The 26952-nt window shown below is 41.6% G+C and overlaps 1 protein-coding gene across 2 annotated transcripts; it reads right to left on the reverse strand.

Annotated features, from left to right (window-relative positions):
* Positions 1 to 1027: 1027 nt before the first annotated feature.
* On the reverse strand, positions 1028 to 22206 carry LOC129818093 (septin-5-like). 2 transcript variants are annotated; one of them, XM_055873656.1, is made up of 12 exons: positions 22149 to 22206; positions 21872 to 21885; positions 18471 to 18561; positions 18281 to 18367; positions 17993 to 18116; positions 16138 to 16272; positions 15818 to 15935; positions 9476 to 9577; positions 9117 to 9213; positions 8871 to 9006; positions 2810 to 2912; positions 1028 to 2420 (listed from the first exon to the last, which is right to left on the reverse strand). In XM_055873656.1, the coding sequence occupies exons 1-12, from the start codon at positions 22189 to 22191 to the stop codon at positions 2355 to 2357; spliced, it is 1116 nt and encodes a 371-aa protein (XP_055729631.1). In that variant the 5' UTR covers positions 22192 to 22206; the 3' UTR covers positions 1028 to 2354. The 2 variants fall into 2 exon arrangements, with proteins under 2 accessions (XP_055729631.1, XP_055729632.1); XM_055873657.1 differs by lacking the exons at positions 21872 to 21885; positions 22149 to 22206 and adding an exon at positions 21812 to 21835.
* Between the last annotated feature and the right edge of the window lie 4746 nt (positions 22207 to 26952).

Here is a 26952-nt window from a genome sequence, read left to right on the forward strand (position 1 = left end):
TGGCTAGAGTCAAATACTTTCTGTGGCACACATCAGAGTCAAATACTTTCTGTGGCACACATCAGAGTCAAATACTTTCTGTGGCACACATCAGAGTCAAATAGTTTCTGTGACACATATCAGAGTCAAATACTTTCTATAGAGCAAACGTCACATCAGGATAGGCAACCTAAATTAATAATTAATGTATGTGTGTTATATTAAACATAGATGAGGGAGTAAAAAGTAGGCTACTAGTCGAATAAGACATGGGAGAGATTCAGACTTTGCCTTCATTTTTCTCTGAATTTTGGTAAAACCCAGAAATGTGGTTTCAGTAAATCTGTGTAAGTCTCAGTGTCTTGGTCTGTGTTGGTCTGAGAGAGCACTAGGAAAATGTATTGTCCCATTCCCAGGACCTATCACGGAACAAGGAAACAAGATACTGTCTCTGTCTCTTACTGTCAACCCAAGAAAAACCAGACTGGTTAAACGTTTCCTTGATTTTGGTCAGCCATACGTGAGGCATGTTTTTGCCCATCATGGGGGACCCGTCAACAGGCCTCGTCACGTCTTCCTCATACAAGAACACAAAGCAGTCCTTTGGCACAGATCTCAAATCAGTTTACCCTCACCAAATCCTAACCTTAACCATTAGAGGGGGGAAATATATGGATGACCTTAGATCAGTGTCTATGGTAAATTTCATCCAGAGGGGGTGTGACTGGGGATAAATAGCTTCACTTTCCAAAGTAGCTATGTGTTATGATGATGTAGTAGAGTATCTGACTGTAATTTACCAGCACTGAACAAAACTGACCTATGATGAGACTATTTGTTGTGATTGCACACGGCACAGCCACATATCAGGGAGAAAACACACACACACACACACACACACACACACACACACACACACACACACACACACACACACACACACACACACACACACACACACACACACACACACACACACACACACACACACACACACACACACACACACACACACACACACACACACACTGTAATAACAGCTAGCATCAAAGGTAGAACAGTGGGCTTTTATTGAGTGATATGGACCAGTGTGAGACATCACTGTGTCTGTGTGGACACAACCTTGACCATGCTGAGATATCTATTCATCTATGTTACGTACTACAACAGGATGGACCATCATACAGGCTAATCAGCACCACATTAACACACAGGTGCACACAGGTGCACACAGGTACACACACACACACACACACACACACACACACACACACACACACACACACACACACACACACACACACACACACACACACACACACACACACACACACACACACACACACACGCACACACAGTATTTTCCAGGATGTAATCTAATCTACTCATTTTTATTTCATTTTAATTTGATCTAATGTGTTTATCTCCTAGAATCTTCAGTAGACTCTCAGAATATTGATTGTGCTGCAACACGTTGCCCTTGTTCAATAAGTGCACCCTCAGAGACAGAAGCTATGCTTTAGAAAGCCTCAGTCTGTCAACGGAGCAAAGGGACAAGAAGGATTGAGAATCTCTCAAAACTTTGATTTGCCTCACAACTTTTGTTGGACAGGAAATGACACTGTGGTCTGTCTCTATGTCAATGCTGACTTAAAGACACTCTCTTTCTCTCTCACACACAAAAATATATACACACACACATGCACACACACGTACTGTAATCACTCTTCACTTTCTCTCTCTTTCTCTCTCATACACACATTTAAATGTGAATAAATAACCCAGAACTCAACATGAATAATGTTATAAACAGAATAAATTAATCTGACCCACATTCTAACTGTGTGAGCCAGTAGAGTGCAAAATACATATTCAACAATAATCATAAACAGTCTAATTCAGTACTAAACTACTTCCCTTAAATACAAAAACAGGCTTGTACACCAACTGCAATCTAAGGTGCAAATCTACTATAATGCTATAAAGCTTGGCTATAGTCTTAGCTTCTGACTGCATCCAACAAAGCATCGTTTTTGAGGGGTTTTAACACCTCCAACAAATCGTTGACAAAATGTTTGTCCCTGTTTAAAAGTGTTTCTCCAGTGTAGGGTGTGTGGCCCATCCATAATGTCCATGGTTTGGAGAGTGTTTGGTGTTGGTTTTACTCTGTGCCCAGTGTCTCTGTTAGGGTTGCACATTATTGAGAAGAGAGTATAATATTACAGAACATCCAGATAGAATTGTACTGTTTCAGTTGGAGTGAGGTGGCAGTGTGATTGGCCAGCACGTGATTGACCCTGTGTTACTCCTTCCACATATCATTAGGTGAGAAGAGAGAGGTGAGAGGTCAGGAGTGAGAGGTTAGGGGCCAGGGCTCACAGGTCCTGCTCATGCTGCATCTGCTGCTGCATCTTCTGAAGCATCTCCTGCATCCTCCTCAACTAGAGAGAGAGAGAGAGAGAGAGAGAGAGAGAGAGAGAGAGAGAGAGAGAGAGAGAGAGAGAGAGAGAGAGAGAGAGAGAGAGAGAGAGAAAGAGAAAGAGAGAGAAAAGGAAAAGAGGGAGAGACAGAGAGAGACAGAGAGAGAGGGGGGGGGGGAGAGACAGAGAGAGAAATAGAGGGGGGAGGAAGAGAGGGAGAGAGAGATTGAGTGAGTGAAAAGACAGAGGTATAGAGAGAGGAAAGAAAATAAGATATGCAATGTGGATACTTGCCCCACACAATGTATACTGATATGTGACTATATAGCACTATATCAATGCAATCCACTATCATATCATTATCATATAAATGTAATTATCATATGAATATATAATTAACTATCCATTACCTCCTCGTCCTTCATCTTGATGAGTTTCTCTGTCTCCACGTCTGGGGTGGACAAGGGTAGGATGGGGATTGGGCTCTCCACACGGTTATCTGTATTCATTTTACTGGAATAGAGAAACAGGAGGGTTAGCTCTGATACACACACACACAAACACACACGTGCACGAACATACACCGTGCACACACACACACACACAAACAGAGTGAGAGATAGAGAGAGAGAGAGAGAGAGAGAGAGAGAGAGAGAGAGAGAGAGAGACAGGGAGAGAGGAGAGAGAGAGAGAGAGAGAGAGAGAGAGAGAGAGAGAGAGAGAGTTTTGAGTTTTTATAAAACCTTTATTTTCTACTCAATTGTTAACATAAATAATGACACACTGCCTTTTCAGAAATGAAACAATGAATATAATTCCTACACAAAATAAATAAAATAAAAATACAAAAGAACATATACATTCAACTTATTTCCTCAACAAAAAAATAATTTCCCCTCCTCTACAAAACAAAGCGCTCCTTCATATGCCCACTTCTCCTCAAACAATGGGAGATCTTTTACAGCTGAGAAAAACTCAAAATCCACTTTTATTCTTGCTTTCACTAATCCTTTAAAAACACATCTTATATCCTTCTCATATCCCGTTTCTATTTTATGTTTCCTACTCAAAAAAATTGACATCTTAGCTTGTCCCAAAATAAAATTTAACATTTGACATTTTCTTTTCTGTTGCTTACTATATTGAAACCCCAAAATAAAAACATTGTTATTAAAAATCTCACCTACAGCTCTAAACAATGATTCCAGTATTTCCAATAAAGGTTTTATCCTCTCACACTCCATAAAACAGTGAAAAATGGTTTCTCTTATATTACAAAAAGGACATCCATCTCTAACATCTGAATTAATGACAGATACAAAAGCATTAACTGCAATAATGCCATGTAACACCCTCCATTGCATATCACCAGTACCCTTTTGTAACGGTGGTTTGTACAGTGCTCTCCATGCTGGCTTTACCTTGTCATCAATTCCCAATTTTACCCTCCATGGAGTGTCTTTTCTATTTTTCAATTTCTCTTTGTTTAACACCTTAACACACCCCCTATACAAATCCTTCCCATTCACCTCATCCAAACCCACCTCCTCCAACCCTCTCAAATCCAACAATATACCCTTTCTCTCTGACTCTGTGATATTTGGTGTAATCCCTAATCTTGGAAATGAGACGTCTTCATCTTGTTCCTTCTTCTTGTGGCTATTAAGCATTCCCCACTCTTCCGCTGACAGAGCTTTCCTGCAGCTTCCCAGCATTTGTCCAACAATCCTTTCCGACCTCACCCCCAAATGTTCAGCCAACCGACTTCCATCCATTAAGTCGGGCCCAGCCATTGCCATTAACTGTCTTAAGGTGATTATTTTTCCCTTCACCAGAATCTTGGAGAAATGTGGAACAGCTGCAGTTGTACAATCCAGTCTTGCCCCAAACACCAGAGGTTCCTCCAACAGCCAATGCACTGACTCCGCTGAAGTTCGTCTGGACACCTTCATTATGCTCCACACTCTGAGCAGACCTCTGTAAAATGGAGGTACTCCCTCCCTAGAAATCTGGCTACTATCAACCAGAAATAAAGCCTTCTTTAAACCTAAACCTCCAACCCTCTGTAACACAAGGCCTGCTACCCCCCTCCACACCACATTTTCCTGTCCATAAAGCAACCTTTGAATAAACTGAAAACGGAAAGCAGCAGCCCTACTAGCAAGATGTACCAGACCTTGTCCCCCCTCCTCTTTTGACAAATACAAAACACTTTGTGGAACCCAGTGATATTTATCCCAAAAAAAATCTACCATAATTGCCTGTATCTTAGCCAGAAGACCAGAAGGTGGTTCTAAAACTGCCAACCGATGCCATAATGCAGAGGCAATCACATTGTTAACTATAATAGTTCTCCCCCTATATGACATTCGAGATAACAACCAACGCCATCTCCTCATCCTCCCTTCCACCATTTCAACCACCCCAATCCAATTTCTTTCCATAATCCCCTCATCTCCTAAGTACACTCCAAGATACTTAAACCCTCCCTTACACCATTCCAATCCCCCTGGCAAAGCCATGATCCCTCCAGACCATTCTCCAATCTGTAATGCACAACTCTTTTCCCAATTTACTTTTGCCGAGGATATTCCCCTAAACCGATCAACCATTAGACTCAAACTATCCACCTCCGCTTGATTTTTCACTAAAACAACTACATCATCAGCATAGGCTGAAAGACGAATAGGAGGAATATCCTTGGAAAGGTACACCCCTTCAATGCGACTTCTAATGCTATTTAGTAGTGGCTCTATAGCAATGGCATACAGCATCCCTGATAAAGAACATCCCTGCCTAATACCTCTACACACTTTAAAAGGAGCACTCAAACCACCGTTAACTTTCAATACACTTTCAATGTCACCATATATCACCTTTATCATGTCAATAAAACCAGAGCTGAACCCAAACGCCTCAAGCGTATGCCATAAATATTGATGTTCAACTCGGTCAAATGCCTTTTCCTGATCAATTGAAATTAGACCTGCATCCACCCCAATAGCCCTAGAGATGTCCAAAAAGTCACGAATCAGAGAAATGTTATCCCCTATCTGCCTGCCAGGAACACAGTAGGACTGGTCCGTATGTATGATTTGCCCCATCACCTCCCTCAGCCTGTTGGACAAAGCCTTGGACAGGATCTTATAATCAGTGCACAATAAAGCCACCGGCCTCCAGTTTTTCACCTCCCTAGGGTCTCCCTTTTTGGGCAGTAGGGTGAGGACAGCCCTTCTGCAGCTTAATGGTAGTAACCCTCCGGTTAAACTATCATTAACCACTGCCAGCCAATCTTCTCCCAACATAGTCCAAAAAGACTTAAAAAAGTCAACGGGAAGCCCATCAAAGCCTGGTGCCCTTCCATTTTCCATGCCTTTTAATGCAGAGTATAACTCCTGCAAAGACAATGGTTGCTCAAGCTCAACCTGAGCTTCTGCATCCACCTTTGGGAGCCCATCAAGGAACTTCTGTGTCACTGTTTTATCCTCTATGTACTCACACTTGTAGAGCTCAGCATAGAACTCTACTGCCCTCTTTCTAATTTCACTAGGGCTAGTGAGCTCTTGTCCAACAGCTGATTTGAGACAATGAATAATTTTTCTTTGTCCATTCTTTTTCTCTAAACCAAAGAAAAATTTGGATGAGGCATCCATTTCAGATATTCCCTGAAACTTACTTCTCACCAATGCCCCCTGTGCTCTGATACCCAGCAGGTCTGCCAATTCAACTTTTTTTTTCTTGAGTGCCTGCGTATGGCCCCAATCTCCTGTGGTCTCAACCAACGTCATGAGTTCCACTATTTCAAACTCTAGGGCTTTCATTGATCTGATGATATCCTTGGTGACATTCCTCGTGTATTGATTACAAAATTGTTGAATCTGGATTTTCCCTATATCCCACCACTGTTGAATGGATACAAAACTGTCCTTTTGAGACCTCCACCTCTCCCAGAAAAAACAAAAACATTTCCTGAAGTGAGCATCACTCAATAAAGTTATATTAAAATGCCAGTATGCGCTTTTGGGTTTTACATTATTAATGAACACCACCTCTGTTATTAAACAATGATCAGAAAATCCCACTGGGGTTATCACACTTGATTTACAGACCTGAGATTGATGCTCAAAACAATAAAACCTATCTAACCTTGCCATAGAGATGATGTTCTCTCTCACATGCGCCCAGGTGTACTGCCTTGTGCCTCCATTTTGTCTCCGCCAAATATCACACAATTCATGCGTTACAATGAGGCGTTTTAAAAAGGTCCTTGAGGCTATATGAGGTTCTTGATGATTTCTATCTAAATCACTGACTGTGCAGTTAAAATCCCCAGCAATAAATAAATAATCTTCATTGTTACATTTCTCAATGGTATTTGATAATGTCTCTAAAAAACATACCCTCTCAACTGCCACCACTGGGGCATAGACATTTATCAGACACATAGTGATGTTTTCATACCTTGCTCTAACTTTTAATAACCTCCCCTCAACTACCTCTTCAACCTCATAAGACAAAGGCAAAAACCCCCTTGAGAACAATATAGCCACACCCCCACTTTTAGAATTTTTATGACTACACACCACTGTCCCCCCCCACTCCTTTTTCCACATAACTTCATTTTCCAAATTACTATGTGTTTCTTGTAGAAAATTTATGTCACTTCCCTTTCCCCTAATTAACTCATACACTATCGCTCTTTTTTTAACATCTCTTCCACCATTTATGTTTAAAGAAGAAATCTTAAAACTGCTCATGAATGAAAAAAATATACAGAGGAAAATACAGATATCCCATCTCTTTACAGGGGTTAAAACTGCAACTAAACCCTTTCATTTTCTTTAGAATTTACATCACTAATCACTCTCGTGACCACCTTCTTAAGTCTAGCAATTTCAGGGCTTGTCAAACCTCCCCCTGTTATTTTTGACATCAAAAACTTTGCTGATTCAATAAACAATTCACTTTCAGGGAAAAAATCAGTTATATTGTAATCCTGCATATATTTCTTCCCTTTTGTCAACTTCAGAAATTGGCGTACCTTCTTAATTCCATACCTTCCTTCCTCCCCAATTATCTCACTATTTTGTTGCGACGCGTCAGATGACTCACTCCCGCTCTCTTCCCCAGAGGAAAACTCCCCCAACTCTTCAACCTTTTCATCTTCAACTAACTTATCAATCTTTACCTTCCTCTTAGAATTAGACCCTTCACCCCCCCCTACATTCTTTCTCTTACTTCTCGGTACTTTGAAAACAGCTTCTTCCTTTCCTGTTATTTCAATTTCCTCTTTATCTCCAATTTCACTTTCCAACACCACCTCAGCAACGGCAGTCGCAATCTCACAGACTGCTTCCCCTCCCTCCTTGTTCTGATCCACCACAATTGTCCCCGTATCCACACTGCCTTCCTCTCCCCCTTTTCCAACCACATCTGCCCACCTTCTTCCTTCCCCCGTACTTTTAGCAGTTTCATCTCTTTGCGTAAATGCATTATCTGTACCATCACTATAACTACTACCGGGCTCTGCGCGCTCCTTCTCAGGACAACTACGCACCAAATGCCCCTCTCTTCCACACCCAAAACATTTCATTGATTCAGTAGAAGCGTAAAACACATAATCAAATCCATCAATCTTAAAACTGAACGCTAAATTCAGTTCATCAACGTCCTTTTTTAAGATCATATACACTTGCCTCCTATGAGACACGACATGTTTCAGCAACGGAGATTTGCATCCAAAAAGAACTTTCTTTATTGTAGATACAATTTGACCATGACGCGATAATTCTCTCTCCAACACTTCATCTCTAACAAATGGTGGTACGTTAGACAATATAACCTTCTTAGCCGGATTCATAAGTGGAAATACCTTCGTCTGTGTCTCCCTCAAAACAACACCGTTCTCCACCATCGTATTCACTTTTCCAATAGAATCTAAGAATATCACTACTGCGCTATTCATCCTTGAGGCTGATTTAATGCTATCATACCCAATCATACTACCTACCGCTAAAACACATTCTTCCACTGAACATCCAACCTCTGCCAAAATCTTAATTCCATTGCGCCGACTAAGTTTTTCATACTCCAAATTCTCACGAGTGGACATTTCAACCAGCCTCAACCAGCTGGTTGTGCCCTCGCGAAAACAAACAACCTCAAACTATCCCACCACCCCTCTACTTGTTAATTAATAATTAGAACAATTATCTTTAAACCAACTAATCAATATATATATATTTACATACCAAAACCCAATAGAATGAAAAGAAATCCAGTCGCTCTCACAAACACTCCTGCTTGACGACTCACTTCCCAGCATGCACTCCAAAGAGAGAGAGAGAGAGAGAGAGAGAGAGAGAGAGAGAGAGAGAGAGAGAGAGAGAGAGAGAGAGAGAGAGAAAGAAAGAAAGAAAGAAAGAAAGAAAGAAAGAAAGAAAGAAAGAAAGAAAGAAAGAGAGCCTGTACCTGGTCATGGTGTGTATACAATGAGCCCTGTAGTTCTCATAGTGACAGTCACAGGTGATGTCCTTCAGGTCATGCATGTGGGTCCTGATCAGCATGGTCCTCAGCTTCACAAAGTCACAGTGAGACTGATTCTCCACTGCAGACACACATACAGATATGTTATGTTAATACACACACACATTAATATGTGTATACACACATTTACACATAAATGTTAACATACACACCCAACTCCCATGCACCTACCCTCTACGATACCCCAGGGGTAGAGTCTCCCTCTGACTTTCTGACCTCTGGTCTCCACCACCATGTTACTGCCAATCACAGCAAACGGAGTGCTCTCCTAACACACACACACACACACACACACACAGGTGTCAGCACGCATTTACCACACACACACACACGGACACACGCACACAATGACGGCAGCACAGATAGGCACATGCACAAACCCCAAAAAAGTTATTCAATTAAAAAAAATTGTGGAACTGCAATAATAATAATTTAGCTAATTAGCTTAAGAAACTTTCTTGGAAATGTTAGGGATGTAGATTAAAATAAAATAAGTCAGTCAACGGTGTGATCATGTGTTTTAGTCTCACCTTGAGTTCTCTGTCCTTCTGTTTGGCCTCCTCATCCTCATCAGAGTCGCAGTCTGGGAACTGGTACACCTTTATCCCAAACGTATCTATCTCCTCACGGACCTACACACACACGTGTGCACAAACGGTACTTGCACAGACACACGCACAGACACACGCACAGACACGCGCACACACACACACACACACACACACACACACACACACACACACACACACACACACACACACACACACACACACACACACACACACACACACACACACACACACACACACACACAGACAAGGAGAGTTAAGGCTGGTTTATACTTCGTCGATAGACATGTCTGTAGACAGTTGTCGCAGTGACATCATGAACATTATATTGTCGTCCAATATCAAACTTGTCGTTATGAAAAACTATATACACAAAAAACGACAGACAGGTGGTCAAAATAGCATAACTGGTGTATTTTAACACCAATAAACCCATCAGTTTAAAAATGAATTTAGTATATGTCAATCTAGTAAACCAGCAGTGGCGACCCGGAATTCAGGGGCAGGTGAGCCCCGCAGAATCTGCAGGGAGAGCTAGGTAGTTCAAGCCCCCTTAGGTGCTGACATAGATTTCCATTACAGGTGCACATCCAAGAAGGCTCAAGGTCATTGGACACAGATAAAATGATGTCAAATCACGTTATATCTACCGTAGCTTTGATTGGACTGATCATGTTACTTTCAAAATCTTAGCTAGCAAGCTAGACAAGCAGTCATCATCATGAATCACGTCAACAATCTACTGGCAAATCTTTTTTAACCCTTATCATATGAAGATAAATTACAGATAAAAAGGTATCGGTGCTCATCGCCCATTGGACATAAACATTACACAACATCAGAAATCGCAAATTCAACCATGAGTGGTTTGGAAGGAATCAGTGGCTAACTACAAGCGTTGCAAAGCAATCACTATTTCACTTCCTCTGCCTGCTATTCAGTGGAGAAGGTATGTGATCCAAGACTGGGTTCAAGGATTTAAAACATCTGTCTGAAATTGTCTCTTTTCTAAGCTTAAAATTATAAGCATTCACTCGCAACACCATGGGCCAGAAAAGGTTGAATACATTGGCCATGCTGTCAATCCAGCATGACTTCTGCCACGTTCAAAACAACTGGAAACTTGGAACTGGGAAATCTCAGACTTCATTGAGTTCAAGACAACCATGAACTCGGAAAAAAACTAGGTCCTACTGGGAAAATACGTTTTGAACGGTCATCAAACTCGGAATCCCAAGCCGGGAACTCAGGCTTCTTTCTAGAGCTCCGACCTGAAGATCACTAACATCATGATTCCACCTTGTTTTTTTCAGAGTTCCCAGTTGTCTTGAAAGCACCTTTGATGACAAAATTTGCCCACAAGGACCGTCGCACCTGTTCAAGTGAGCACAGCACAACAACGGAATAAATATCTTGTATGCTGCTGCATAAATTAGCTCATGTGCTTTTCTTCAAGAGGAGGGGATACTATATAATGTTGTTGGGTATGTAACTATGAGGAGGGGACACTATATAATGTTGTTTGGTCTGTAACCATGTTTACCAGTGACAGTCTCTTCCCATTCAAATATTTATTTTCAACAAGAAGTTCAGTGATCGACCCATGTAATTCCAATTGATATTGCGAGGGTTGTTTAGTTTGTGCAATGCGCTGTCTGTGCGTCGGTATATTGTCTATAAAAGTGGATCCTCCTGATTGTATTTACTTACTTTTTAGACCACATAGGCCTGATAAAATACTTCAAATAGTAGGCTAACCTTGTCGCTCTCTCTCTCTCTCTCTCTCTCTCTCTCTCTCTCTCTCTCTCTCTCTCTCTCTCTCTCTCTCTCTCTCTCTCTCTCTCTCTGTGGTGACATAAAGAAAAGTCAAATGAAGGCCTAAAAATCTTTCTGAATTTGTCTGGACTAACATCTATCTGAATTTCTGTCTGTGTCTATTTTGAAAGGGCTGAACGAACAAGCCTACCTTGTCGCAGCTCGTTTGCTTGCACTTTGTTATACTTACAGCTAAGTGTTAATGATATAAGAATAAACATTATACATTTACTGAACATAAATGTAATAATGTTTGTGTATGGTTCAAAAGTCAAAACTCATTTTGGCGTTCGTTATTATTGAAGGCCAATGCGGTTCTTATCGACTCACACAAATCCAAAAGGAGTCAGTAGAAACCACATTTGTTTAAGCAAGTCAACCATATCAGCTATGGTTTTAAAAAGTCAGCAAATGAGGCTGAATGAAGTTCGCTGCCAGACAAGGCTCCGCTGATAGGCAGGTGTAGCAGTGGTAGGGATTCACTCCATGGTGCTGAAAAGAAAGCTCTGCTGTTGGGACTGCTTTATGTAGGCCCAAACAGTTTGTGGGCACTGGTTGTCACCGTTACAGTGCAATTAATGTATTGTTTAGTGTTGTGTTGTGGCTTTGCTGGCATACATCTAAAACAGCATGTTGATTTTCCCCCACCAAGATTTACATGCTAAAATTGCCACTGGAAACCAGGAAACTAAAAGCAACTTTCTAAACAATGTTTTGGCTTGTTTCTAGCTTGTTAGCTAGCTAACGTTAGCTGCCTAGCCAGTTCAAATAATGACCATATCAGAGATGACAACATCTTAACTTAAGATAATTATTACAGGAAAATATTTACAAGTTAATGGTGAGCTAATGAAAGAGTGTGATGGAATAAAAGCAGGCCAATCTATCTGAGAATGTTAGAACTTGGGCACTGTCTCGTTGCTGGCTCAGTCAGGTAACCACGACCAGAACTTTTATTCTTCTGTCTGCCACAAGGAAACCGACAGTCGCAGCGACGGTCTACAGATATTCCATTTCAGTATAAATTAAATGTGCTTTTCACCAGCGACACTTGTCGCATTCTAATTGTCTACAGACATGTTGATAGACAACGTATAAACCAGCCTTTAGAGTTACATCTAGGGCTGTTACGGTGGCCGTATTACCACCACACCAGCGGTCACGAGTCATGACTGCAGTCAAATTCCAAGTGAACGTTTAACCACGGTAACTAGGCATCTCCAAGCTCTGATGCTGTTGATGGTCAATAGTAGTCTACCAAACTTGCTAACTGCCCGGTACTCAGCACTCTATTGTCCCTCTAATCACTCTGACATCAATGCAAATGTGATTGAAAATCTAATCAAATACTTCATGAAAGCCCATGAGCTCATGTTGCACAACATTTCTATAGGATATGCAATTGCGAGAGAAAACATTGTTTTGATGGACTCTACTAAAAAAAGGAGAATCCCATCAGCTTTCTATAGGCTAGGCCTACTATATTTATTTCTCAACTTCCCTAATATTAAGCACATTGCTTCTCTTTACAACTTACCTGGCTGGGCATGAAAATAAACCACAAGGAAAAGCGTAGTCCATTCGCTATTTAAGTGCATAGATGACATTCTTTCCCGCTGCCCCTGTTTCAATACAGGTGCATGATAATGGTCCCTTCTAAATCAAAACAAATTTCACACATATATTATTTAGTATATGTAAAGACAAGATTAAATCAAGAATAGTCTGATGGGTGACAATATTATCCTGTCACTTGTGAATGATGTATTATCACTTGATGCCCAGCTTGTGCAATAAGGCAAGAAATAGCACATGCCTTTTTCCCCAAACTTTTTCTAATCATAGTCGCACACCTCATGTAGCCTAGCCCATAGGCCTATATGTTTTGATAAGGTTTGTATCACAACTAAAGTGTCCAAATAACTTCTTAAAATTAAGCACATTAATCCACTTTACAAGGGGTGTAGAGTCTAACTGGCATATATAAGCAGCGCGTGAGTCTCAAGTTTGGGGAAGATAATTTTCACCTTTATAATAAAGCATTATATGAATAATCGCAATTGCGGTTACTTTTGAGAATGGTGTTTTCCCGCTAATTAATTGCATTTTGCAACGTTTGCGCATATAGCCTATAGCGTATTGCTGCGCTTATAATGTGAAGAAATAGCCTAATAGTTTATCAACATTTTAAGCTAAACGTTCTGAGCTGTTGCATCAGCCTCATTGCTTTTGAAAGTTATTTTGTAGATGTTCTAGAGGTCTGCATCAGTGGCTTGTAGGCTGTGTGGAAGCCAGGAGATGCTAAATGTGTTTATGTTAATTAACGCTCAATTACTGTGACACAGGCAGTTATTCACAAAACAATCACTGGCTGACAAAATGTAATGACCGCCGCAGCTCCAGTCACATCTTTATCTCAAGATGATCAATCTCTTCACAAACCTGGGGAGAGAGATCATGAGGAGCAGAGTCAGGAACAAACACAATACTATCACAGTACCAGTCAGTATGTACACAGTACCAGTCAGTATGTACACAGTACCAGTCAGTATGTACACAGTACCAGTCAGTATGTACACAGTACCAGTCAGTATGTACACAGTATCAGTCAGTATGTACACAGTACCAGTCAGTATGTACACAGTACCAGTCAGTATGTACACAGTACCAGTCAGTATGTACACAGTACCAGTCAGTATGTACACAGTACCAGTCAGTATGTACACAGTACCAGTCAGTATGTACACAGTACCAGTCAGTATGTACACAGTATCAGTCAGTATGTACACAGTACCAGTCAGTATGTACACAGTACCAGTCAGTATGTACACAGTACCAGTCAGTATGTACACAGTACCAGTCAGTATGTACACAGTATCAGTCAGTATGTACACAGTACCAGTCAGTATGTACACAGTACCAGTCAGTATGTACACAGTAATCAGTCAGTATGTACACAGTACCAGTCAGTATGTACACAGTACCAGTCAGTATGTACACAGTACCAGTCAGTATGTACACAGTATCAGTCAGTATGTACACAGTACCAGTCAGTATGTACACAGTACCAGTCAGTATGTACACAGTACCAGTCAGTATGTACACAGTACCAGTCAGTATGTACACAGTACCAGTCAGTATGTACACAGTACCAGTCAGTATGTACACAGTATCAGTCAGTATGTACACAGTACCAGTCAGTATGTACACAGTACCAGTCAGTATGTACACAGTACCAGTCAGTATGTACACAGTACCAGTCAGTATGACATAGTACCAGTCAGTATGTACACATTACCAGTGTTAAGCCTGCTTCCGCTCTTCCCCCCTGGCACTCGAGGGCGCCAGGCTCCCCAGCATTGCACACTCCTGCCACCATCATTACGCACACCTGCCTTCCCCCGTCACGCGCATCAGCGATTATTGGACTCACCTGTACTCAATCACCTGTGCTGACACTGTTCCTGTCTTGGTCCTTGTCTGTTTAAAGATTAAATGTTGACTCCCCATACCGGCTTCTCATCTCCGTCATCGGTCCTTACAATCAGTCAGTATGTACACAGTACCAGTCAGTATATACACAGTACCAGTCAGAATGAACACAGTACCAGTCAGTATGTACACAGTACCAGTCAGAATGAACACAGTACCAGTCAGTATGTACACAGTACCAGTCAGAATGAACACAGTACCAGTCAGTATGTACACAGTACCAGTCAGTATGTACCAGTGGTGGAAAAAGTACTCAATTGTCATACTTGAGTAAAAGTAAAGATACCTTAATAGAAAATTACTCAAGTAAAAGTGAAAGTCAACCAGTAAAATACTACTTGAGTAAAAGTCTAAAAGTATTTGATTTTACATTTCCTTAAGTATTAAAAGTAAATGGAGTTGCTAAAATGTACTTAAGTATCAAAAGTAAAAATATATATATAATTTCAAATTCCTTATATTAAGCAAACCAGATGGCACAATTTTCTTGTATTTTTTTTATTGACAGTTAGCCAGGGACACACTCCAACACTTAGAAATAATTTACAAACTAAGCATTTGTGTTTAGTGAGTCTGCCAGATCAGAGGCAGTAGGGATGAGCAGGGATGTTTTCTTGATAAGTGTGTGAATTGGACCATTTTCCTGTCAAAATGTAACGAGTACTTTTGGGTGTCAGGGAAAATGTATTGAGTAAAAAGTACATTATTTTCTTTATGAATGTAGTGAAGTAAAAGTAAACATTGCCAAAAATATAAATAGTAAAGTAAAGTACAGATACCCCAAAAAACTACTTAAGTAGTACTTGAAAGTATTTTTACTTAAGTACTTTACACCACTGGTATGTACACAGTACCAGTCAGTATGTACACAGTACCAGTCAGAAAATACACAGTACCAGTCAGTATGTACACAGTACCAGTCAGTATGTACATAGTATCAGTCAGTACAGTATGTATATAGTCACAGCTTATTCATGTCATTGTAATCTGTCTCACCCGGTCTTTAAGTTTCCTGATCTCATTGGGAGTAAGGCAGTCAGATTTAGAGATGAGAGGAACCACGTTGACCTTGTCCTGCAGGGCCTTCATAAACTCTATATCGACTGGACGAAGCCTGTAGAGAGATACACGCCAGGGCTTAGTGTGTGTGTGTGTGTGTGTGTGTGTGTGTGTGTGTGTGTGTGTGTGTGTGTGTGTGTGTGTGTGTGTGTGTGTGTGTGCGTGCGTGCGTGCGTGCGTGCGTGCGTGCGTGCGTGCGTGCGTGCGTGCGTGCGTGCGTGCGTGTGTGCGCGAGTGTGTGCGAGTGTGTGTGTTACCCGTGTCCAAAGGGTGGTATGAAGTAGAGGCAGCAGTGGACTCTGTTGTCCTGGATATTCTTCCTGTTCAGTCCACTCTCATCTCTGAAGTACTGCTCAAACTGCTGGTCAATGTAATCTGTGATTGGCCTCCAACTGTAACACACACACACACACACACACACACACACACACACATGCGCACAGCAAAATGTCAATACCACTGCTAGATGTACAGTACCAGTCAAAAGTTTGGACACCTTCTCATTCAAGGATATTTCTTTATTTTTACTATTTTCTACATTGTAGAATAATAGTGAAGACATCAAAACTATGAAATAACACATATGGAATTATGTAGTAACCAAAAATATATATTTTATATTTGAGATTCTTCAAAGTAGCCCCCCTTTGCCTTGATGACAGCTTTGCATACTTTTGGCATTCTCTCAACCAGCTTCATGAGCTAGTCATCTGGAATCAATTTCCATTAACAGGTGTGCCCTGCTAAAAGTTAATTTGTGGAATTTCTTCCCTTCTTAATGTATTTGAGCCAATCAGTTGTTTTGTGACAAGGTAGGGGGGGTATACAGAAGATAACCCTATTTGGTAAAAGACCAAGTCCATATTATGGCAAGAACAGCTCAAAAAAGCAAAGAGAAATGACAGTCCATCATTACTTTAAGACATGAAGGTCAATCAATTCGGAAAATTTCAAGAACTTTGAACGTTTCTTCAAGTGCAGTCACAAAAACCATAAAGCGCTATGATGAAACTGGCTCTCATGAGGACCGCCACAGGAATGGAAGACCCAGAGTTACCTCTGCTGCAGAATTACCTGCCTCAGAAATTGCAGCCCAAATAAATGCTTCACAGAGTTCAAGTAACAGACACATCACAACATCAACCATTCAGAGGAGACTGAGTGAATCAGGCCTTCATGGTCGCATTGCTGCAAAGAAACCACTACTAAATGACACCGATAAGAAGAAGAGACTTGCTTGGGCCAAGAAACATAAGCAATGGACATTAGACTGGTGGAAATCTGTCCTTAAGTCCAAATGTGAGATTTTTGGTTCCAACTGCCGTGTCTTTGTGAGACACAGAGTATGTGAACCTATGATCTCCGGATGTGTGATTCCCACCGTGAAGCATGGAGGAGGAGGTGTGATGGTGTGGGGGTGCTTTGCTGGTGACACTGTCGTGATTTCTTTGGAATTCAAGGCACACTTAACCAGCATGGCTACCACAGCATTCTGCAGCTATAGGTCATTTCATCTGGGTTGTGCTTAGTTGAACTATCATTTGTTTTTCAACAGGACAATGACCCAACACACCTCCAGGCTTTGTAAGGGCTATTTGACCAAGAAGGATAGTGATGGAGAGCTGCATCAGATGACCTGGCCTCCCCAATCACCCGACCTCAACCTAATTGAGATGATTTGGGATGAGTTGGACCGCAACGTGAAGGAAAAGCAGCCAACAAGTGCTCAGCATATGTGGGAACTCCATCAAGACTGTTGGAAAAGCATTCCTCATGAAGCTGGTTGAGAGAATGCCAAGAGTGTGCAAAGCTGTCATCAAGACAAAGGGTGGCCACTTTGAAGAATCTAAAATCTAAAATTTAGTTTAATTTGTTTTGCACTTTTTTGGTTACTACATGATTCTATATGTGTTATTTCATAGTTTTGATGTCTTCATTATTATTCTACAATGTAGTAAATAGTAAAAATAAAGAAAAACCCTTGAATGAGTAGGTGTGTCCAAACTTTTGACTGGTACTGTATGTGATCATATTGTATGTGATACCCCTCCAGCTACAACACGCACACAGCACACACACATACATGCACACACACAACACACACACACTCACCACTCAGTGTTGTTGACTGCGTCTCCAAACCCTGGTGTGTCTACGATGGTCAGTTTCAGTTTAACTCCTTTTTCCTCTATGTCCACCGTGTGCTTAGTGATCTCCACTGTCTGACTGATACGCTCTGGAATGAAGGAGAGAGAGAGAGAGAGAGAGAGAGAGAGAGAGAGAGAGAGAGAGAGAGAGAGAGAGAGAGAGAGAGAGAGAGAGAGAGATCCAAGACAACATCCACTATGTGTTCTACACTGTGTGATACACTCTGAGAGGAACAGCAACAACTGAACTCACCCTCAGCATTGAGTAGTTTCCTGTCCTTGTGCAGGTCTGTGAGGAAAAGGCTGTTGACCAGAGTAGATTTACCCAGACCAGACTCTCCTACAACACATACACACACCCACATACCCAACACATACATCAGTCAGCATCAGTCAAAAGCATCAATCAACACACTGTGGGAGTGTGATTGTGCATCTCTTGCCTGCCACCATGAGGGTGAAGTCAAACCCCTTCTTGACTGACTTCCTGTGGACCTGGTTGGGGAGGGTGGCAAACCCCACATACTCCTTCTCCTGGAGGAAACACACACACAGGTATAAACACATGTGCATTAGAAGCAGGTCAATCTTGAAACACCCACCCACCACACACACACACCAGGACTGTGAAGGGCTGCAACAGTGCAGTACAGGTCCTGAGGGCATGCTCTCTCTCTCTCTCTCCCTCTGCCTCCCATCACAGCTCTCCTTCAATAAAACATGACAGGAATTCTGGGAATGCCCTATTAACACGGAAATCCTGCTGGAGGACAGAGTTGGGAGAAGGGGAGAGGAGGTGGGGAGGAGAGGATGAGGGTGACAGGGGTGAGGGGCAGTGATGGAGGGATGAAGAAGGGAGGAATGAGGAGAGTTGAAAGATTGATTCCTGTTGTCAGGACTGTAGGAGATATAGCCTGATACAGCTCAGCCAGCAGTTTCATTAGCTCATCTACTATGGAATCTTCCAGAACAAAGACTGGATGTCCTGAGGTGATGCTGCTCTTGCTGTGTGGTGCGTGTGTGCGTGTGCGTGTGCGTGTCCTGCTTCTTACATGTTAACATTTCATATGTCACTGCGCTCCGCTGAAATATTACAACAGATCTGAGCACACATTAAGCTCTGTGAGACTATTTGTACCTTTGACTTCTTGTTACATAAAGGGCTGCATCATGTGGCAGAGGGTTCATGTGAAATATCAAAGGAAATGACTTGTCTGAGAGAGATAGGGAGAGAGAGACACAGAGAGAGAGAGAGAGAGAGAGGGAGAGAGAGAGAGAGAGAGAGAGAGAGAGAGAGAGAGAGAGGAGAGAGAGAGAGAGAGAGAGGAGAGAGAGAGAGTGAGAGAGAGAGAGAGAGAGAGAGAGAGAGAGAGAGAGAGAGAGGAGAGGAGAGGGGAGAGAGAGAGGGAGAGAGAGAGAGAGAGAGAGAGAGAGAGAGAGAGAGGAGAGAGAGAGAGAGAGAGAGAGAGAGAGAGAGAGAGAGAGAGAGAGAGAGACGTAGAACACCAAATAATGCATGCAGAGCAGAATTAGGCCAATACCCGCTAATTATCAAAATCCAGAAAAGAGATGTTAAATTCTACAAACATCTAAAAGGAAGCGATTCCCAAACCTTCCATAACAAAGCCATCACCTACAGAGAGATGAACCTGGAGAAGAGTCCCCTAAGCAAGCTGGTCCTGGGGCTCTGTTCACAAACACAAACAGACCCCACAGAGCCCCAGGACAGCAACACAATTAGACCCAACCAAATCATGAGAAAACTAAATGATAATTACTTGACACATTGGAAAGAATTAACAAAAAAACTGAGCAAACTAGAATGCTATTTGGCCCTAAACAGAGAGTACACAGCGGCAGAATACCTGACCACTGTGACTGACCCAAACTAAAGGAAAGCTTTGACTATGTATAGACTCAGTGACCATAGCCTTACTATTGAGAAATGCCGCCATAGGCAGACCTGGCTCTCAAGAGAAGACAGGCTATGTGCACACTGCCCACAAAATGAGGTGGAAACTGAGCTGCACTTCCTAACCTCCTGCCAAATGTATGACCATATTAGAGACACATATTTCCCTCAGATTACACAGATCCACAAAGAATTTGAAAACAAACACGATTTTGATAAACTCCCATACCTACTGGGTGAAATACCACAGTGTTACATCACAGCAGCAATATGTGTGACCTGTTGCCACAAGAAAAGGTCAACCAGTGAAGAAACACCATTGTTAATACAACACATATTTATTTTCCCATTTGTACTTTAACCATTTGTACATTGTTACAACACTGTATTTAAACATAATAAGACATTTGTAATGTCTTTGTTGGAACTTCTGTGAGTGTAATGTTTACTGTTCATTTTTAGTTTATTTCACTTTTGTATATTATCGACCTCACTTGCTTTGGCAATGTTAACATATGTTTCCACTGCCAATAAAGCCCATTGAATTGAATTGAATTGAATTGAATTGAATTGAGAGAGAGAGAGAGAGAGAGAGAGAGAGAGAGAGAGAGAGAGAGAGAGAGAGAGAGAGAGACAGAGAGAGACAGAGAGAGAGAGAGAGTGGAGGAGTGTGACTGGGTACTGCAGTGTAGTGCAACATCTATGATATTATACAGGATGTAAGCATCTAGTAGTAGGCCAACTCCTTATGGGAGCAGCAGGAGAGCTCGGCCAGGGGGAGAGAGGGGGTGTAGAGAGGGGAAACAAAGATAATGTGGATAGAGATTGGGAGGAGAGAGAGCATAGGGATAGAGAGGGAGAGATTGGAAGAGAGAAAGCCCATCCGTCTCTTTGATTTCATGCTACTGTATCCCCTCTGGCAGTGCTGAAAGACAATCGTAATTGCAGGGGTTGCTATGGAGACAGCTAACGAGGATCAAAAATTACAGTGGCCAATTTGGTGTTTAAAGAATTGAGTAAATCCTGCACATTCCGGTTCTCTTTGGGAGCTTGGAGGACTGCCAACCCTGTACTAGAGAGCTGTAAGATGAGCAGTGAACACCTTAGCAGACAGCAGGAGGTAAGCAGACAGCCACCGAGGTGGAGATCACAGAAGCTTGGTGGCACCTTCATTGGGGAGTCCGGGCTTGTGGTAATGGCTGGAGCGGAATTGTATCAAATACATGGTTTCTTTGTGTTTTATGCCATTCCATTTACTCTGTTCCAGACATTATTATGAGCCGTCTTCCCCTTAGCAGCCTGGTGGAGACCCGTAGAGAAATCTATAGAGACACCTGTCTCTGTGATCTGTGCACAGCTGGAATGAATGAGCAGACCACCCCTGGGCTCACACCCCTGGTAATCAAACAGACAACACAATAAAACTGTGTGTGTGTGTGTGTGTGCGTGCGTGCGTGCGTGCGTGCGTGCGTGTGTGTGTGTGTGTGTGTGTGTGTCTGTGTGTGTGTGTGTGTGTGTGTCTGTCTGTGAAAAGATCGAACAATACATGGTGCCTGTCCTAATTGGGGTCACGGAGCAGATATGGTCTTTATGTTCTCTAGTGCAGCAATTGGCTGCAGCTCCCGCTCGCTGCCGCGATGAAACATAAAACATCATACAAAAGATAAACCGCACTATGCAGGCGTAATGCGGTCATTCATAATAGGGTAGTAATTGCTTCAAAGGTGCCATATAGGAGGAAATATTCCTCTCTTTCTGAATTGATTCAATCTAATTTCAGATGTGGTAATACAATTTCGATTAATGCTTAATTTGTACATGACTAGATTATGAATAGATAATGAAATTCGAACCGCACTTTGCAGTATTTACCATGCACATGCCACACAGACAGAGTAGTCATGGGCCGATAGAGCTGTTATAAACGGTTACCTCTCTTCCATCCTCTGTTAATGGAAACGGTATCCGTTGGAGTTATATTCCATTGGAGGCGGCAACGGCAGCACGAGAGACCCGGTGGGGCAGATTAAAGACGGAGATGGAGCCGCATCGAGTCATAGCGATGGGCGCGTGAGCGTAGAGAAAAAATAAAAGGTTATAGCAAATAGATAAAGCACAGTTCTCTTTATTAATAATTATATGTTACAAATCATTATCAATGTGCCATTAACTGATTGGCGATCAGCTGGAGAAGTGCGCGTAGGCCTACCTGATCTGAGTGCTCGGCTCTTGTACCTGGTGTTGCTCGTCATCTTGGTTGCAAAAACAGCTGGATAAGGTCGCGCGCCCGCGTTCACGATGGGCTACAGTGTGCGCAGTCACTAAAATAGTAGTTATGTTTTATTAGATTACAGACTTGACCTGATTAGAAACAGATGAATGACATAGCATTGGAAAAGTGTAAGCTATTGTGCATTTTTAGATTGCATTTTCAAGACACTTATAGCTTAATGAAAACATATAGGCAAATAGGCCATATTAAAAACAAGAAATTGGAATCTCAAAAATCTAAAAAAGAGTGCTTTGTTCGTAATTGTAGCAGATAAACACAAGAAAAGCACTATACAACAAACAATCTCTATAAATATAGCCTAAAGCCAGAGAGATACATGAAAAATACTGCATTTATTTGACATTATTGTCGAGTACAAAACAAACAATAGCCTAGTTGTCTGTCATCTTGAGACCTCAGTGAATGACATTTGTCAGAACTGTGTCAAGTTGTAGTTGTTTGTTATGGCCACAGAGTGGTAGTCTAACACCAGTCCTAAACCAGCAGATCTAGGAAGGGCTTTGGCCGTTATCTGACAAGTAGAGTAGAGGGGGCTGTATCATCACAATGGAAGAGCTGAGAGAGAGAAACTGCCTGCCAAATGTATGACCATATTAGAGACACATATTTCCCTCAGATTACACAGATCCACAAAGAATTCAAAAACAAAGCCAATTCTGATAAACTCCCATATCTACTGGGTGAAATACCACAATGTGCCATCACAGCAGCAAGATTTGTGACCTGTTGCCACAAGAAAAGGTCAACCAGTGAAGAACAAACACCATTGTAAATAAAACAGATATTTATGTTTATTTATTTTCCCTTATGTACTTTAACCATGTGTACATTGTTACAACACTGTATATATACAATATGACATTTGTGATGTTTTGATTATTTTGGAACTTCTATGAGTGTAATGTTTACTGTTCATTTTTTTTGTTTATTTCACTTTTGTATATTATCTACTTCACTTGCTATGGCAATGTTAACATATGTTTCCCATGCCAATAAAGCTCCTTGAATTGAGAGAGAGAGAGAGAGAGAGAGAGAGAGAGAGAGAGAGAGAGAGAGAGAGAGAGAGAGAGAGAGAGAGAGAGAGAGAGAGAGAGAGAACTAGAACAATAAGAGAGCGAGAGAGAGAGAGAGAGAGAGAGAGAGAGAGAGAGAGAGAGAGAGAGAGAGAGAGAGAGAGAGAGAGAGAGAGAGAGAATAATAAATAAAGTCCCTTGAATTGAATTGAGAGAGATTGCCATGTGGATAGAGACTGTGTATGGTGCTGCACAACGGTAGCCTGTCTGATACAACCCATGTGGCTACACAGCGAGGAAGAGCTGTGACTCACTAAGTCAGTAGGACTCAATGAGTAAATGTTGTATAAAAAAAAAAATGAGTAAATTATTATTGTTCTAGTTGTGACACAAAGAGGAAGTACTCAGTACTTGATGGGTACTCAGAGTTGACCACTCAGTAATACCCCTATTCTCTGACTCCTCTCCTGGGAACAGATATATAAGGGTTTATTTACCTAAAACATCAAAGGGACGTTGCCTTAGAACTGTACTCTTAACCTAAACAGAACTCACTCTCCATCGCACTCTTTTCCCCTCTCTCTGCCCCTGTTTACATTGCCAAAGCAAGTGAAATTGATAAACAAAAGTGAAATAAACAACATAAAATTAACAGTAGACATTACACTCACAAAAATTCAAAAGGAATTGAGACATGTTATATTATGTCTATATACAGTGTTGTAACAGTGTGCAAATAGTTAAAGTACAAAAGGGAAAATAAATAAACATAAATATGGGTTGAATTTATAATGGTGTTTGTTCTTGCATGGTTGCCCTTTTCTTGTGGCAACAGGTCACACATCTTGCTGCTGTGATGGCACACTGTGGTATTTCACCCAGTAGATATGGGAGTTTATCAAAATTGGATTTGTTTTTGAAATAATTGTGGGTCTGTGTAATCTGATGGAAATATATGTCTTTAATATGGTAATATATTTGGCTGGAGGTTAGGAAGTGCAGCTCAGTTTCCACCTCATTTTGTGGGCAGTTTGCACATAGCCTGTCTTCTCTTGAGAGCCAGGTCTGTTTAGGGCTAAATAACACTCTAGTTTGCGCTGTTATCTTGTTAATTCTATCCAATGTGTGAAGTAATTATATTTAGTTTTCTCGTGATTTGGTTGGGTCAACGACCCCCCCCCCCCCCCCCCCCCCCTCTCTCTATCTTACACACACAGCAGGGCAGTGTTCAGCAGTATTTACCATCAACATCCCCCTGCTCACTGGTCTAAATTTAGTTATCCTGGTGGGAACTCTCAGTGTTTTTAAGGAAAAAGCATGACAATGAAGTATTGTTTCTGACATGGTGTGAGATCCTGCCTACTCACTAGTAATACTACTACTACTCTGTAGCGGTGCGGGAGTAAAATGACTGGGGAAGCCAAGCCATATTACAACCTATGTGTTTTGATAATTGCACTGTTTGCTCTACAACCTGTTAATTCATATTCCTTGTGACTGTGATGTATACTGTAGGCCTAAAGGCCGGGACAATAAGACACAGTGGCAGAATAAATTCAACCACACCTTTGTTTCATCACAAAACCGGATAGCAACCTCTGTCCAGTGAAGTCCACAAAGCATATCGCATGTACAGTAACAGACAGTTACAGTTGGAGTCAGAAGTTTACATACACTTATGTCGGAGTCATTAAAACTAGTTTTTCAACGACTCCACAAATTTCTTGTGAACAAACTATAGTTTAGGCAAGTCGGTTAGGACATCTACAATTGTTTACAAACAGATTATTTCACTTATCATTCACTGTATGAAAATTCCAGTGGGTCAGAAGTTTACATATACTAAGTTGACGGTGCCTTTAAACAGCTTGGAAAATTCCAGAAAATGACTTCATGACTTTAGAAGTTTCTGATAGGCTAATTGATATAATTTGAGTCAATTGGAGGTGTACCTGTGGATGTATGTCACGTTCCTGACCTGTTTTCTGTTAGTTTTGTATGTGTTAGTTGGTCAGGACGTGAGTTTGGATGGGCAGTCTATGTTTTCTGTTTCTATGTTGGTTTAAAGGGCGACCTGATATGGCTCTCAATTAGAGGCAGGTGGTTTTCATTTCCTCTGATTGAGAGTCATATTAAGGTAGGTGTTTTCACACTGTTTGTTGTGGGTGGTTGTCTCCTGTGTCTGTGTATGTCGTTGCGCCACACGGGACTGTTTTCGGTTTGTTTGTCTGTTCGTACTTTTATGTAGTCAGTTTTCCCTGTTCATGCGTTCTTCGTGTTTCATGTAAGTTCGTCGTCCAGGTCTGTCTACGTCGTTTATTTGTTTTGTAATTTTCCAAGTGTTTTTCGTGTTCGTCTTCGTCTTTAAATAAATTCATTATGTCATATTCACACGCTGCGTTTTGGTCAAATCCCTGTTCAGATGAAGAGGAGGAGGAAAGCCGTTACAAAAGAAATCAGCCAAGACCTCAGAAAAAAAATTGTAGACCTCCAGAAGTCTGTTTCATCCTTGGGAGTAATTTCCAAATGCCTGAAGGTACCACGTTCATCTGTACAAACAATAGTACGCAAGTATAAACACCATGGGACCACGCAGCCGCCATACTGCTCAGGAAGGAGACGCGCTCTGTCTCCTAGAGATGAACGTACTTTGGTGCGAAAAGTGCAACTCAATCACAGAACAACAGCAAAGGACCTTGTGAAGATGCTGGAGGAAACAGGTACAAAAGTATCTATATCCACAGTAAAACGAGTCCTAAATCAACATAACCTGAAAGGCCGCTAAGCAAAGGAAGAAGACACCATAAAAAAGTCAGACTACGGTTTGCAACTGCGCATGGGGCCGAAGATCGTACTTTTTGGAGAAATGTCCTCTGCTGATGAAACAAAAATAGAACTGCTTGGCCATAATGACCATCGTTATGTTTGGAGGAAAAAGAGGGTGTCACGCCCTGACTTGAGTTATATTTGCTTTATTTATTATTTGGTTAGGTCAGGGTGTGACAAGGGTGGTTTGTTTAGTTTTGTATTGTCTAGGGGTTTTGTCTTGTCTAGGGTTTTTGTTATCTATGGGGATTTTGTATTGTCTAGGGGTAATTAGGTTGATGGTGGCCTGGATGGGTTCCCAATCAGAGAGCGTTTTTTCATTGTCTCTGATTGGGGAGCCTGTTTAGGTTGCCATTTTCCAAGTTGGTTTTGTGGGTAGTTGTCCTTGTTAGTTGCCTGGATGCACTACGTTGGTGTCACGTGTCGTTGTGATATTTATTGTTTTTGTTGGCGACATCGGTAAATAAATAAGTATGTACACTCAAAACGCTGCACCTTGGGCCCCTCCTTTAAACGGCTGTGACAGGGGGAGGCTTGCAAGCCGAAGAACATCATCCCAACCATGAAGCACGGGGGTGGCAGCATCATGTTGTGGTGGTGCTTTGCTGCAGTAGGGACTGCACTGCACAAAATAGATGGCTTCATGAGGATGGAAAATTATGTGGTTATATTGAAGCAACATCTCAAGACATCAGTCAGGAAGTTAAAGCTTGGTCGCAAATGGGTCTTCCAAATGGACAATGACCCCAAGCATACTTCCAAAGTTATGGCTTAAGGACAACAAAGTAAAGGTATTGGAGTGGCCATCACAAAGCCCTGACCTCAATCCTATAGAAAATTTGTTTCCAGAACTGAAAAAGCGTGTGCGAGCAAGGAGGCCT

The sequence above is a fragment of the Salvelinus fontinalis genome, chromosome 21 (genome assembly GCF_029448725.1).
Source record: "Salvelinus fontinalis isolate EN_2023a chromosome 21, ASM2944872v1, whole genome shotgun sequence".
Taxonomy (NCBI): Eukaryota; Metazoa; Chordata; class Actinopteri; order Salmoniformes; family Salmonidae; genus Salvelinus; species Salvelinus fontinalis.